Below are 13,717 nucleotides of genomic sequence, written 5' to 3' on the forward strand. Positions count from 1 at the left end.
GCGGGCGCGCGGCGGGGGTTACAGCCAAGGCCACCCAGAGCCAGCGCAGCCACCCCGTCCCCGACCCGAGCACCGCCTCTGTGCGCTGGAGTAGGGGTAGGTAGGGGGGCTGGGGAGAAAACGAGCTGTGGAGGTGGCCTAGGACCAGTCCACCCGACTGTCAGGCTGCGTCCCTGTGCCCAGGCTGCTCTGCAGCAGAATGGCGACACAAGGGACACGGGTGCACTGCTGCAAGACTCACAAGACAGGAGGGGGAGATGAACACCACAGCTGGGGGGGGGGGGGAAGGGGACAACGGGAGAAAAACGAGGGGGGAGCCGGGCCCCACAAGAAAGGCACTCACTACCTCACAGCGCAGCACCGGGACAAAGGCAGGTGAGAGTCCTCAGCCCACCGCCGACTCCCGTGGAAGCTGAGCCGCGGCTGAGTCGCGCCTCGCCCGAGGTTGAATGAAGCCCTCTCATCTTCTTGATAATGTCTGGAGTGCAGGTTCCAGAAACTGAATGTCACCCCCAGAAGTGAGAGGGCTGAGATCTTCTGATTGGAAGGATCAATAATCCTTTGAATCCTGGGGAAACACATTGAAGACGTGACCCCCAAATCCACCTCGAGCAGGTTCACTGTGTGGGGCCCAGCACAGTCTTCCCTAACAGGGCAGCAGTCTTTAAAACATACCCCAACATTTCAGGGAATTTAGCCAACCAATATGTATTGACCTGAAGTTTTTTTAAAGTCTACTTTTTAATGTTTGAAGGAACTCTTGTCTTGGAGAAGATCGTAGTCTTATTGGCAGGCCCAAATCAATACCAGGACAACGTTAGAGGGAAAACACTAGCATCCGATGTTGAGCTTGTAACCAAGGAATGATAAGGATGTCCTCTCTGTCTTCATTTCAAATGCTCCGCTGTCCCTTCTTCACAGGGTCATGGAAGAGTTCACCACGCCGGCCCCCCCCGTCCCCTGAGAGGACCATGTCATCGTAGAACACCTGCAAGAGAGGGACGGCACTTTTCCACTAGTAAGTACCAAGGAAACACTCAATCAGCAACTCTTTCACTATACCCAAATGTGAGCTGAAGGAATAAAATATGAATGCAAGGAATGGATAAAATACGAGTCCATGAATACGCTGGAGACATTTGCTTTCATGAATGCAACCAAGATACGGGTTACATGAAGGTGTCAAAAGAAGAGTCCACTGTACTGTGGAACTGTGGATAATTCAATGCAGCCATGCTGAGCAACAAGAACATTCAGAATCTCCAGGACTGTGTACGTGCTTTTCAGTGAGCTAGTGAGAACCATACAGATGCATCATTTTACCTAAAGTTAACCAGAAACGTTCCCTGAATTTTGATTGCTGACTACACTATGCTGTGCTCCTTTTCTTAATGACACCAAAAGGAGACCCTGATCTCATGAACACTTCTGAAATTGTCAGTTCAGTCAAGCCACATAGTTCTTATAGGTCTTAAGAGGTCCCCAAAACTCATGGGCATATCAATGGATAATAGTAAAATAACCACTTTTATGAATTAGTCTGTTAGTGGTTTTAAGTTCATTAACACCTTTCAGTATTCAAAACCTATTAACACTAAGAGAAACCTGAAGCTCAGGGAGGGCTTCCCAGACTTGGGACCCCAAAGGCTGTACCCCAGGCCAACATAAGCTATGGATGGCGGTAAGTCAGATGCAGACACCATAGAAGCCGGACTTAGGAGCACCGAGCCATATTTAGTACTGGCTATCTCCTGAGTCCTTAACCAGTCTTAGGGAGGTCAGCACGGAAATACAAGACCAGAAGACAATGTCTAGATATTAATGTGCAGAGGAACCGGCTTACCTATCAGACTTATGGACACACAGTAAAAGTTGGTGATGGGAAATAAGAAAGCAAAGCTTATGGTGGTAGAGCTAGAATATAGCTCACTGGTAGAACGCTGATTCACAGTTCCCCCCCAAAAGGAAAAACAAATATGGGAACCAAATAACTGAAAATATGTATCAGCTGAAGGACAATAAAAGTAGAGACTATGAGTATGAAAAAGATCATTTCTGGACAGTGTTGACTGGCAGTTAGTTGTGCAATCAGAAGTACAACTTAAAGTATACACTGTTCTAACTCTGTCTCCTCACCTTCCCCTTCTCATAGAGAAAGCAGACATTCCATCCTGCTCTGAGAACTAACAGTGAGTAACACAATCTAAGGGGACTAGTTTATCATGCTTATCATTTTAATATTGCAAAAGAGTAAAAGATATTCACTGAGCTTATCAATGGTGTAAAATGGATACAGTTTTTTATGGAGAATAATAGCAATAGTATTTTAAGTTAAACCATAATTCTGTTGTACAAAGAATTGTATCAAGCTAGACTTAAATGATTTTTATATTCATCCTGGAATGAAATAATAATACTTTGCATCCACCTGACTTTATAATGACAATAACTACATTTAGAGAAACTGAAAAGGTCCATGGCTCTCTATATAAGCTTTATTTTCATACATCATTGACTTTTCTCTCTGCTATTCACATATAGAGCTGTGTGGTAATATAGATCTGGTCTTTTCTGAGGTCAGAATGAAGAATAAAATGAGGGCAGGGATCTCTACTACGTTGCAGCCACGACCACTTCTCCTAATTGAGTCTAAGTCTCTTTGAAAGTGCATTGACTTTAAAGTCATAACTCAGAAAAGCCTGATTTCTGACAACCATTTCAAAACTTAACCAGAAGCACAGGTGAACAAGTCCAAGCCATAAAATTCTTACCTGAAAATATAACCAAACCTACTAAGGTAGTCCTCTCAATGATGTGGGGAAAGGAGTGAACATTCACAGATGATTTTGGTAAATAAAAAGGGCCATGTTCCTTTCTCTTTCATTCCTTTCCCACATCACTGAGAATCAGGAGGCTATTAGCAACAGGGATTATGACTCTGTTTGAAAATGAGTGACCCCTGAGAAGTAGACAGACAAGTTGTTTCGATTTTTTACCCTCCAAAAGTTAAAGGGTGCCGATCTGGAAAGTCTTTTCAAAGCGGGCCACCAATTTCAGAGGACAGCAAGCTACTTGGAAAGCAGAAGAGATAAATGTCTGGAAACAAGGCACCCAGCAACTCTATAAGGAGGAAAGTTTCTCTGACAGATGACAGGAAGATGAACTTCCGGCACCTGAAAGTTCTTGTGAATCATCTCACAGGCCTCTGGCTCTTCTGACTGAGCAAAGTCGTGGACAGGGCAGGGCTGCATGCCTTTTGAAAATACTAACAATATTACAACTGCCTTGACACTGCGGTCCTTCAAGGACTGGACAAATTGGAATAGATTAGGATTTCAGTTTGCTCATTGTTGTTGACCACACACACGAGTATAAAGGAAAACAACTCCCCTTCTAATCACTAAGGTGGTTGTACATGTATTTCTTCCTGTGTATTTTACAGCAGTCTTGACTCGAGTAGTGTAGGGAGTCATGGCTCTACATCAAGAGGTGGCGCCCACCAAAAGAAACGTCCCCCCACACAGTGGAGCAGGACCAAGGCCAGCATGTGGTTAAAATAACCACATTTCTTTTCTGCTACAGAAAATGGTAGCAGAACAGCACAGGCAACAGAAGGTGTCAGTTGCCCTCCTCCCCAGCTGTACCCCACCGCAGTCCACCCCTTCTGCACTGGCTACTTCTTGCCCTTACTGAAGGCAGGGTTGGCTCTGCACACCCCGCACTGCCCTACTCTCACTGCATTGTGGGTGAGCCTGGCCCCCACGCGTTCTTTGGGAAAAATGTAGACACAACAGTGTTTTCTTACCTCCTTGTCTCATGGTGTGCTCACATCAGCCCTTTGTCTGCTTTGCCTCGATTGGCAGCCATGGCTTCTCTCCCAGTGGTGCTGCTGCTCATTACCATGCTGCTTCCATCTTTACCTGCAGAGGCCAAGGTAAGGTTCAAGTGGAAGTCCCTTCCGGGGCTGCGTGACAACTCTGTGGGGTGGCCAGCCGCTCTGAAAGCAGAAGCGGAAAGATCATCAAGTGGATGGTGAGTCCCCCAAGCCAAGGGATTGAGAGAGGAAGGGAAGTGCTGTCTGGAGTGCAGGCCAGCAGCTCCACGTAGCTACGGGGCTCTTGAAAAGCCAAGACAGGGATCTGGCAAGTACGAGACACTCACCAGACTTCACCGACTGGGAACGAAACCCCTCTCTACAACTACTTAGTATCATGATCACTAGTATGTTTAAGTAGTGGTACAAAGGTGTTTCAATATATGAGTATAGTACATCTCAATTAAGGTCACCCCTTTTGTGATTCCCCCCCTCTGTTCTAATCCTGCCCACACCCTCAAGTTCCATGCTTCCGTGTTTACTCGAGGACACAGAATATGGCTCTATTTGCCCCCCCCCCTTCTTTGCACTCATCTGGATTTCTCCCGCTCCTTCCCCCAGACAAAATGCCTTGCAGGTTTCCAGCATTCATTCTGTTCAACTGTTGTTCAGTCCTTCCGAGGACTCACACCGCGGGAATGCCCCTTCACCACCGTCTGACCAGATGCTCATTTCCTTGGATAATGTAAAAGTCATTTGTTCAAGCCTATTACACACTTTTAAGGAGATTGTTTTTTTCCCTTGTGAATTTTCTTATGGACAATTGTTTGCCATTTCCAACAATATAATTTTCCCCAAACAACGATATCTTCTTTTCCTCCAGGACCCAGCTTTTACTGCTTTGTTAACTACTCAGCCACAAGTGCAAAGGGAGATTATAAACAAACACAATGACTTGAGGAGATCTGTTAAACCCCAGGCCAGCAACATGCTGAAGATGGTAAGAGGCAGAAGGATAGGGGTGGAGCACGACACACATAGATGACATTTCTGAAGAACTTTGTGGTTTACAACAGTTCTGCCTCTGACATGCTATTTTATTTGAACTCATCTATGGAGAGAACTATATTTCCTTTAAAAGAAATGACTACCAAATTAGAGCTACATTTTGTTATATTCTATCTTACTGGAAATGCAGAATTAGGAGTCAATCTTTGAATATGCAATGGGAAGCCATTACTCTTTGTCAGTCTGAGTGTTAACTCTAGATACTATCCCCTTTTCTTCAGGATTAATGTCATTATTAGTGGCAAAAAAAAAAATCTCACTTTCCAGGGCCTATCGCTAAAAGCTTCTCAACTTATTCACATGAAAGAAATTGGCTTTTGATGAAGCTGGAATAATCCAGACCAGTCTACAATGAACAATTTGAATAGTTCAGACTTTCATTAGTATTTAGAGAAGTATCACCGATCAAAAGCTAGGTGTGGTGCCACCGTCAGATTGTTGTCTTAGATATGTGACAGCTTGGACATGTTTCCTACAGCCTTCTCCTTGTGTGAAAACTGCCACCTGTGCAGAACACAAAAAAACAACCTTAACAAAAATGTAATTTACTGACAGGCACTGTGGCTGACACCTATAATCGTAGCTACTCGGGAGGCTGAGATGTAAGGATCTACATTCAAAGCCAGCTGGGGCACTAAAGAACATGAGACTCTTATCTCCAATTCATCACTTAAAAAATGGCAAGTGGGGCTGTGGTTCAGAGGTAGGGCAGTAGCTGAAGAGCTCAGGGACAGCACTCTAGTCCCAGCGTTCTAGCCCCATGACCCACAAAAAAAAAAAAACCCTGCAATTTATTGTGTGTGTGTGTGTGTGTGTATGTATGTATATATATATATATATATTGCACAGTAAGTACTTTCATATTGCATTGTCTAGTGCTCTACCACTTTGAGCCACAGCACTACTTTCCATTTTCTGGTAATTAACTGGAGATAAGAGACTCATTAACTTGTCTGCCTGGGCTAACTTTGAACCGGGATCCCCAGATCTCAGCCTCCTGAGTACCTAGGGTTACGGTGTGACCACTGTGCCTGGCTTCATGTTGACACTTCCATACATGCACATGTGTTTTGATCATGTTCACCTCTCGACTTGTCCTTACTCCCCTTTCCCGCTGCCTTTTTTCCCACCCAACTTCCTAGCAGTCACTGGTTTGCAAAATGTATTTTAATAGCAATGAAAGTTAGAAAACACTTCCAAAGTTTTAAAATACTGCTAAAGAGCCTATCAACCAGATTATATGTTTCCTAGTAGCTGGATCAGTGTGTGTAATTTTTTTTCTTTCATATCTAGCAATGGAGCATAGACGCAACTGGAAATGCACAAAAGTGGGCAAATAAGTGTACTTTAGAGCACAGCAATGCAGAGGACCGAAAAACCAGTATGTAAATTGGAAAATACTTGTTGAATAAATGCAATAATAGAGCTTTATATAGAGCATTAGATTAAGAAAGCTTCATGCATCAGGGCTGATTATGTTTTTTTTCTCTTTAAAGTCATTTGACCATAATCTAAAATACCAAAAATGATCATAACAAAAATTCACATGTAGGGCTGGGAATTTGGCTTAGTGGTAGAGTGCTTGCCTCTGGCATTCATGAAGCCCTGGGTTGGAGTCCTAAGTATCACATAAACAGAAGAAGCCAGAAGTGACACTATGGTTTAATGGTAGAGCGCCAGCCTGGAGCAAAAGAAGCTCAGGGACAGTGCATTCCAGGCCCTGAGTTGAAGCCCCAGGACTGGAAAAAAATTCTTATGTCTATACTCAAAATTCATTCATACAATAAATACATAAATACTCCAAGGAATGCTAGAGGGATAATCTAAAAACATGACTTATCTTTTAAAATACATGGGATCAAAAACTTTGATACATGAACTTTACACAAAATATGTCAAGTTTTATAAATCTCTCTGGGCAAGTCCCACTGGAAAGCAGATAATCACTGATGAATATTTCAGCTAATGCTGAGGTGATCATGATAGAATTACAAAAAGAGGCAACCCCATTCACAGGAAGACTGGAGAAGAGCCAAGAGGAATCTGTCTAATTCTTAAAGGAGATAATAGCAATTAAGTGGCAGCACAGCAGAGCCTACGTTGCAGTCTCCTGAAATGTACACCTTAAGTATGAGACTACAAACATCTCGGGGGAGTTAACTAAGATGCAGACTTGTGACTTTCCCACGTCCTGGTAAGGGAAGATGCATACATTCTGAAAATTGGTTTGCTCTCCTGGTATCACTCACCTTCAATGGGCTTCTTAAAGGCTCCCTGAAATAAACTCCTTTGCTCCATATTCCCAACTGCACACTGTTATCAAGGTCCTATTTGTGAAAAATATCTGGAAAAGGTGTTGAGGGCAGGAGGAAAAAGGGCACAAGTTGGTCCTTCTTTTAGGAAACCTACAATACAAAGAAAAATAAAAGCCCACAAGAAATCACGCAGGAAAGATCAGACGGTGAATACAAGGAGGTATAAGGATTTTAAAGAGTGGAGTCTCTGGAACCAGCCACCTTCTATGTAAAGTGCAGTTTCATCCTCTAAGATGTTTCAGAACGGATCAAGAATCAAGCCCAGCCATTACATATGGGAGGACAGTTAGCAATTACAGCCTCTCTCTGAAATGCCTTTCGCCTTCCTGCATAGGTTACCATTTTGTTTCCCATTCTTTCACAGATACAAAATGCGGTGAGAATCTCTACATGTCAAGTGACCCGACCTCATGGACAGAAGTGGTCCAAAACTGGTTCAGCGAGGGAGATGGCTTTGTCTATGGCACAGGACCTAAGACCTCTAATACACCTGTTGGGCATTATACTCAGGTAAGGGTGTCCCAAACTAGCTTGGCCTGAATCATGCTAATATGTAAGGCTTCTCCTGCCAGCAATGCTAAACTTCAGCCTGGAGAACTAGGCTAAGCACACTGCCTTGACATCTGGCTGATCTTCCTCTAGATCTAGCACTCTAGTCCATGGTCTGAAAATCTCTTGACAGAGTCAAATACACACACCACTGTTTACCTATTCCCCGAATGGAGACCATGGTGAACAGACCTGAAAAACGTAGCGTTTTGCTATGTTGTTTACATTTTGTTGTTTATGTTTGTATTTTCATTATCACTAAGCAGTTGGACAGAGTCTGCCATGTCAGTTTATGGGTACAATGCATCTTAATCCAAATGGAGTGTTTTAAAAAGCTTATGACTGGTTCAATAATGTAAATGCCTTCAGGACATGTGACAGGAACATGTTAATGTGATATTTGCTACTATTTGCATGTTCAATGTTCCCCCTCTCTTATCTATCTGTCCTCATTTTAGCTTGTCTGGTACTCATCTTATCAAGTTGGATGTGGAATTGCCTACTGTCCCGGTCAAGAAACTCTGAAATACTACTATGTCTGTCAGTACTGCCCTGCGTAAGTGTCTGTTGATAGAGTCGACTGGCCATAATCCAATCCACAACCCAATGTTTAGATGTCCCCATGTACTGAAGACAGAGTGGAAGGGGGGACAAGGGGGAGGATACTTTTGTGGGACATTTGCTTTCAAGACCTGAGACACCTTTAGTTTCTCAGAGACTGGACTATAAAATCATTAGCTCTCATTCCTCATTTTAAAAATGGGGTTATTTCTTTCCATCGTCTTTCCCTGCGGCCCAGGGTGGACTTGTGTTTTGTACATTTCTCTAGACCTCCCACCATCCATTTGTGCTAATGTCATCCTGAAGTCTAAGGAAAGAGTCAGATTGAAAAGGGAGGGTGACATACACTACTTTCAGCTATGTCTTCACGATTATATATAATATGTATATATATGTGTGTGTACTTATAGACATACATGTGTATAGATGTATATATGCATATATTATATATTTAAATATTTATATGGCTGCCATTAGGAAAGATCCATCCTCTGGTATTTCAAAGATATCCAAGGATACACTTATTTGTAAACCTCCAACAGTGTCATCTTAAGTCTTTCTTGTTGAGAATGCCCCAAGGAAAATCCACCTTCTCCTAAGGTTTTAATTTATATTAAAGCATGCACTTCTACCAAACAGTATGTTTAATACTACAAAAAGCCCTGTATAAATATATAGTCACAATGTGCCTGTTATTTTTCTTTTTCTTTTTCTTTTTCTTTTTTTTTGGCTAGTCCTGGGGCTTGAACTGAGGGGTTGGGTTCTATCCTTGGGCTTTCCGGCCCCCTCTTCATGAACTCAGGGATTGGGCACTGTCCTTGGGCTTTCCAGCCTCCTCTCCCCGCGTGCTCACACTGCTGTGTCCCGTGCAGAGGACAGAGATGTGAGGGCATTGCCCAGGGGCTTCAGTGCACGCAGTGCCCCTGAGACTTAGACTCTCACCATGCCCACACTCGGCCGGTGGCACACAGTGTTCATCCACAGGTTCATTTGTGTTGATCACACCTTTTGGGTCGGGGGGGGGAAGGGGGAGGTCATGGGGCTTGAACTCTGGGCCTGGGTGCTGTCCCTGAGCTCTTTAGCTCAAGGCTGCCACCCTACCCTTGAGCCAAGCCCCACTTCCCGTTTTCTAGAGGTTAATTGAAGATAAAAGTCTCAGGTCGTTTTGTGCCCAGGCTGGCTTTGAACCTTGATCCTCAGATCTCAGTCTCCTGAGTCGCTAGGGTTACAGGCGTGAGCCACCACACCCACTCATACCTTTTTTTTTTTTTGGTTAGCAAACATTATTCCTGTGTTCATAAACATTTTTTTAAAGAAAAAAACCCTCACACATGCCACCCTGAACCTTTCAAATGACTTCCTAAGCACATATTCCTAACAGAGCACAGCTATCAAATTAAAAGTCGCTCATCAAAAGCAAAGTCTGTAGTTGATGAATCTTTATCTTTACATGGCCTTTCCCCACCTGGTGAATATGGCATGTGGGTAATGCTGAGTCTTGACCTGTACTACACCCGCATTCCCGCAGAGCCTTCTCCTTTCTAAGGGTGACGGGCTGTGTCCCTAGCAGGAATTGTGGGTGCCCTGGCTTAGTAAGACTACTGGATGAGGAGAAGGGTGCTGCAATATCACAATGGGCTCAGAAACCCCTCAGTCACCAGCCTGTGAAAGTGTGCTCAGAGTCAGGTCCATGTGTGAGGTTCTTTCTGCATTTGGATGGCCTCCCAGTACACACACCAGAAAATCAAAGGAATCAGCACCTCTGTGCATTGCTGACTGCTGCCTTAGCGTACAAACCAAACAGTAAGGTAAGAAGACATTTGTGTTTTATATTTCAGTGGTAATAATTTAAGTATGAAGAATAACCCTTACCAACAAGGAAGGCCTTGCGGCAGCTGCCCCAATAACTGTGACAACGGGCTATGCAGTAAGTAGACCATGTTATCAAATTAATATGACAAAGGTGACATTTAAAGAATCGAAAGATATAATCCAAAGGATGATGATGATGATATATCTCAATAAATATTACTGTTTCTCTTGTACCCGTGGACTCATTCCACTGGTCTACTATAGTGTAATTAGAACCAGAGCATTTGCCTTAACAATTCCACATTTGCTGTGGAGTTTGGTAGTAGTCTGAGCACATTTTAATGACAAGAGCCAAGTTGTACATAGCTTTGGCTCAAACCACACCCAAATTGCTGCAAAGGAGAGGACAAAATGCCCTCTAGTACGCAGCTCATATCTATTCATTGTCAGCAACGAAACAAGAAAAAGGAAACTAGTAGAGATGGATGCCAGTGACTTACACCTATAGCCCAGCTACTTACAAAACAGAGACCTAGAGAACTGTGGTTCTACTGTCAATCAGCAAAATGCTGGGCTGGGCTAGCCATGAGCAAGCCATCCTACCACTTGAGCCAAAGCTCCACTTCCTGCTTTTTGCTGGCTAATGGGAACTAAGAGACTCACAGACATTCCCGCCTGAGCAGGCTTTCTAGAATAATCCTCAGACCTCAGCCTCCTGAGTAGCTAGGGTTACAGGCAGGCAGCCGCTGGCACCCAGCCTACTCAATACACATTTACCTCCACTGCCTGTGACTACTGGCTTTCCATATTGGATTCTGTGCATGTAGAGGTGGGCTTGCACTGGTGTCACACCACTTGCTGAGGGATGAAAGTTGGTCGACCCATTTGAAAACTTGGTCGCTGAATTTAACAGAAGTGTTGGGTGAGTCAGGAAGTCGAGCCAGGCCATCTTCCATGGCCTTGGGCCTTCAGAGCCGAGGGGTTCTGGCTTCCCACTCCTACCTTCTCCCATATGCTTTGACTACATAGAATGGCAAAACAGTAATCAAGCCTGTTCTCACTGTGCAGCCAATGGTTGTGAGTATGAAGATCTCCTGAGCAACTGCGAATCCCTGAAGAACACCGCGGGCTGTCAGCATGAACTTCTGATAGAAAAGTGCAAGGCCACCTGCCTGTGTGAAGACAAAATCCACTAGGTGACCCAGAGTGGTCACGTCTCCATGGAAACGAGGGCTGCATCCTTCAGCTGAGGACGGCTGGGGGAAATGGAGGGATGCTAGGCACGCATCGGATCACACCTTCTGGATTTGGAAAGAAATGCTGTACCGCAATTTTTAACTAACGTGGCGCCACCAATAATGATGATGTAGACTTTGATATACACAGGTTGCCTTCATGAGTTAAAGCAAGTTGAGAAGTCTGGAAGTTCACTAACCGCAGGCTAGAAGCTCTAATCGGAAACAGCACGCTAAAGGAAGAAAAGACTACAATGTCCTTGTCATCCCTACGACACATGCTTTGCCTGTACAAAAATGGCATTGGTAGCTTGTTGCCTTTTAAGGGAGAGTAGTCAGACTGTCAAATAAAGAACTTACATGGCCAGCCCCAGGAGTCCAGTTCTCGTGCAATGGTTTCTTGTATTCATAATAAGTCCAAATAATGACCACAAAGCAAAATTTCCGCAATGGGCACCTTTAAAAGTAGGTTTTCAGACAGAAGAAATTAGTGGTGATCCTTGTGTTTCCTGATTGATATGTATCTACCTATACAACACACGATATAGATGTCTGACTTAAAAAACAGTAACATATATCTTAGAGACATTAACTACCTCCATGGTTAGCACTCTTGGGATTTGAACTCAGGGCCTCATGGTTGCTATCTATAGAATTTCAAGCCTACCATTAAAGTAGCACTGGTAAAAACTTCTGACTGGATAAGTTCAAATCACAGCATCCCACTCAACACAACCCAGCTACTAAAACCATCATTTCCAAAAGATTTCTAGAATTAGGAGTGCTGCAGATAACAAAATCAAACTTATTTTTCTAAATTTTCAGTTGCATCCTGTTCAAGTTTTCCCCCGGATTACTAATATACAGGTGACTTTATTTTTTCAAGTGTATAATCGAGTTTGGTTTAAATAAGTGAAAAGAGAATTATAAGGGTTCCATCCCTATTATCCTCCTTTCAAAAAATAGATGAGAAAGAAGTTTTCAGGGCTGGTCCCTTACACTTTGGCATTCCCAAGACAGAACGGGCCGCTTACAAAACTCACAACAGAAGAGTACAAGGGGAAAACAGATTAAGTCAATCACTGCTTTAGATGCCACACAAGCAACTTATCAAAGCCGGTTCTTTCAAACTTACTGAACATTTAGAGGGCATGAGTCACTGGCTTGAAACCTATGACCAACTTTTTTTCTTTGCCAGTCCTAGGGACTGACCTCAGGGCCTGAGCACTGTCCTTGGGCTTTCCTCAAGGTTAGTATTCTACCACTTGAGCCACAGAACCAGTTCTGGCCTTTTCTATGTATGCGGTACCAAGGAATTGAACCCGAGTCTTCGTGCATGCTAGGCAAGCATTCTACTGCTAGGCCAAACTCCCGGCCCTATGACCAACTTTTGACTCAAGTTCCAAGCTTGTCCCATCACCAAGATGGCCTGCACTTTCAGTGTCCAGGCTGCTCCTGTAGCTTTAGGTGAATTCGAGCATGAGCTTGCCTTGTGGGGCCCAGTCATCAGATCCAAAGGCACAGACTCTGCCGCCAGTCCCTCCCTAGGGTCAGGGCAACTGATTTTCCACAAAGATCTCAGCCACACAAGGAAGGAAAGACAGTCTCTGCAACAAAGCATGCTGGGAAAATGGGTCACTGTATACTGGAGAATCAAATTTGATGTTCATCTCACAAAAGATACAAAAATCAACACAAAACGGAATGAGACTTAAAACTAAGACCTAAAACTATGAACCTACTGCCAAAAAAAAAAGACTAAAAATGCCATAACAGTACTCTTAGTGACGATATTTTCTGACATGAACCCCAAGGTAGAGACAAAACCACAGAAATAAACTACATCAAACTATGAGTAGAAGCAAACAGCAGAATGTCGACCAAGGAGGTTGTAAAGACATTGGTCAATGCACATTTCATTTAGACAGGAGAAATAATCTTGAGAGATCTATTGCACAGTATGTTGAACACAATGTGTAGTGACATTTTATACTCTTAAAAATAATTTGGAGGGGCCGGGAGTTTGGCCTCGTGGTAGAGTGCTTGCCTGGCATGCACAAAGACCTGGGCTCGATTCCTCAATACCACATACATAGAAAAAAGCCAAAAGTGGTGCTGAGGCTCAAGTGGTAGAGCTCTAGCCTTGAGAAAGTCCAAGGACAGTGCTCAGGCCCTGAGCCCAAGCCCAGGACCGACAAAAAAAATAATTCAGAGAAGCTAGCGGCATTATTGGCTCAAATCTCTAATCTTAACTACTCAGGAGGCTGAGAGTGGGAAGCATGTGGTTTGAGGCCAGCCCAGGCCTAAATGCAAGACTCCATCCCAATAACTGGTTACAGTGCCATTCACTTCCCGTCTCAATG

The 13,717-nt window shown here is 43.8% G+C and overlaps 1 protein-coding gene across 3 annotated transcripts; it reads left to right on the forward strand.

Annotated features, from left to right (window-relative positions):
* Positions 1 to 899: 899 nt before the first annotated feature.
* On the forward strand, positions 900 to 11,730 carry Crisp2 (cysteine rich secretory protein 2). Of its 3 annotated transcripts, none has more exons than XM_090355505.1 (9): positions 900 to 1,018; positions 2,153 to 2,189; positions 3,835 to 3,934; positions 4,698 to 4,814; positions 6,176 to 6,263; positions 7,562 to 7,707; positions 8,205 to 8,302; positions 10,146 to 10,234; positions 11,188 to 11,730. In XM_090355505.1, the coding sequence occupies exons 3-9, from the start codon at positions 3,866 to 3,868 to the stop codon at positions 11,313 to 11,315; spliced, it is 735 nt and encodes a 244-aa protein (XP_090211631.1). In that variant the 5' UTR covers positions 900 to 1,018; positions 2,153 to 2,189; positions 3,835 to 3,865; the 3' UTR covers positions 11,316 to 11,730. The 3 variants fall into 3 exon arrangements, with proteins under 3 accessions (XP_090211631.1, XP_090211630.1, XP_090211632.1); XM_090355504.1 differs by having other exon boundaries at positions 3,864 to 3,934; XM_090355506.1 differs by lacking the exon at positions 2,153 to 2,189 and having other exon boundaries at positions 3,864 to 3,934.
* Positions 11,731 to 13,717: the final 1,987 nt, after the last annotated feature.

This window comes from Megascapheus bottae, chromosome 22, assembly GCF_031878675.1.
Source record: "Megascapheus bottae isolate mThoBot1 chromosome 22, mThoBot2.hap1, whole genome shotgun sequence".
NCBI classification, from domain to species: Eukaryota; Metazoa; Chordata; class Mammalia; order Rodentia; family Geomyidae; genus Megascapheus; species Megascapheus bottae.

What these genes read in the sequence shown, in the direction of transcription:
- Crisp2 (XM_090355505.1), top strand. Translation starts at nt 3,866, where the DNA reads ATGGCTTCTCTCCCAGTGGTGCTGCTGCTCATTACCATGCTGCTTCCA. An exon ending in CTTTACCTGCAGAGGCCAAG is followed by an intron (nt 3,935 to 4,697) that starts GTAAGGTTCAAG and finishes CTTTTCCTCCAG; the next exon opens with GACCCAGCTTTTACTGCTTT. An exon ending in CCAGCAACATGCTGAAGATG is followed by an intron (nt 4,815 to 6,175) that starts GTAAGAGGCAGA and finishes TTTCATATCTAG; the next exon opens with CAATGGAGCATAGACGCAAC.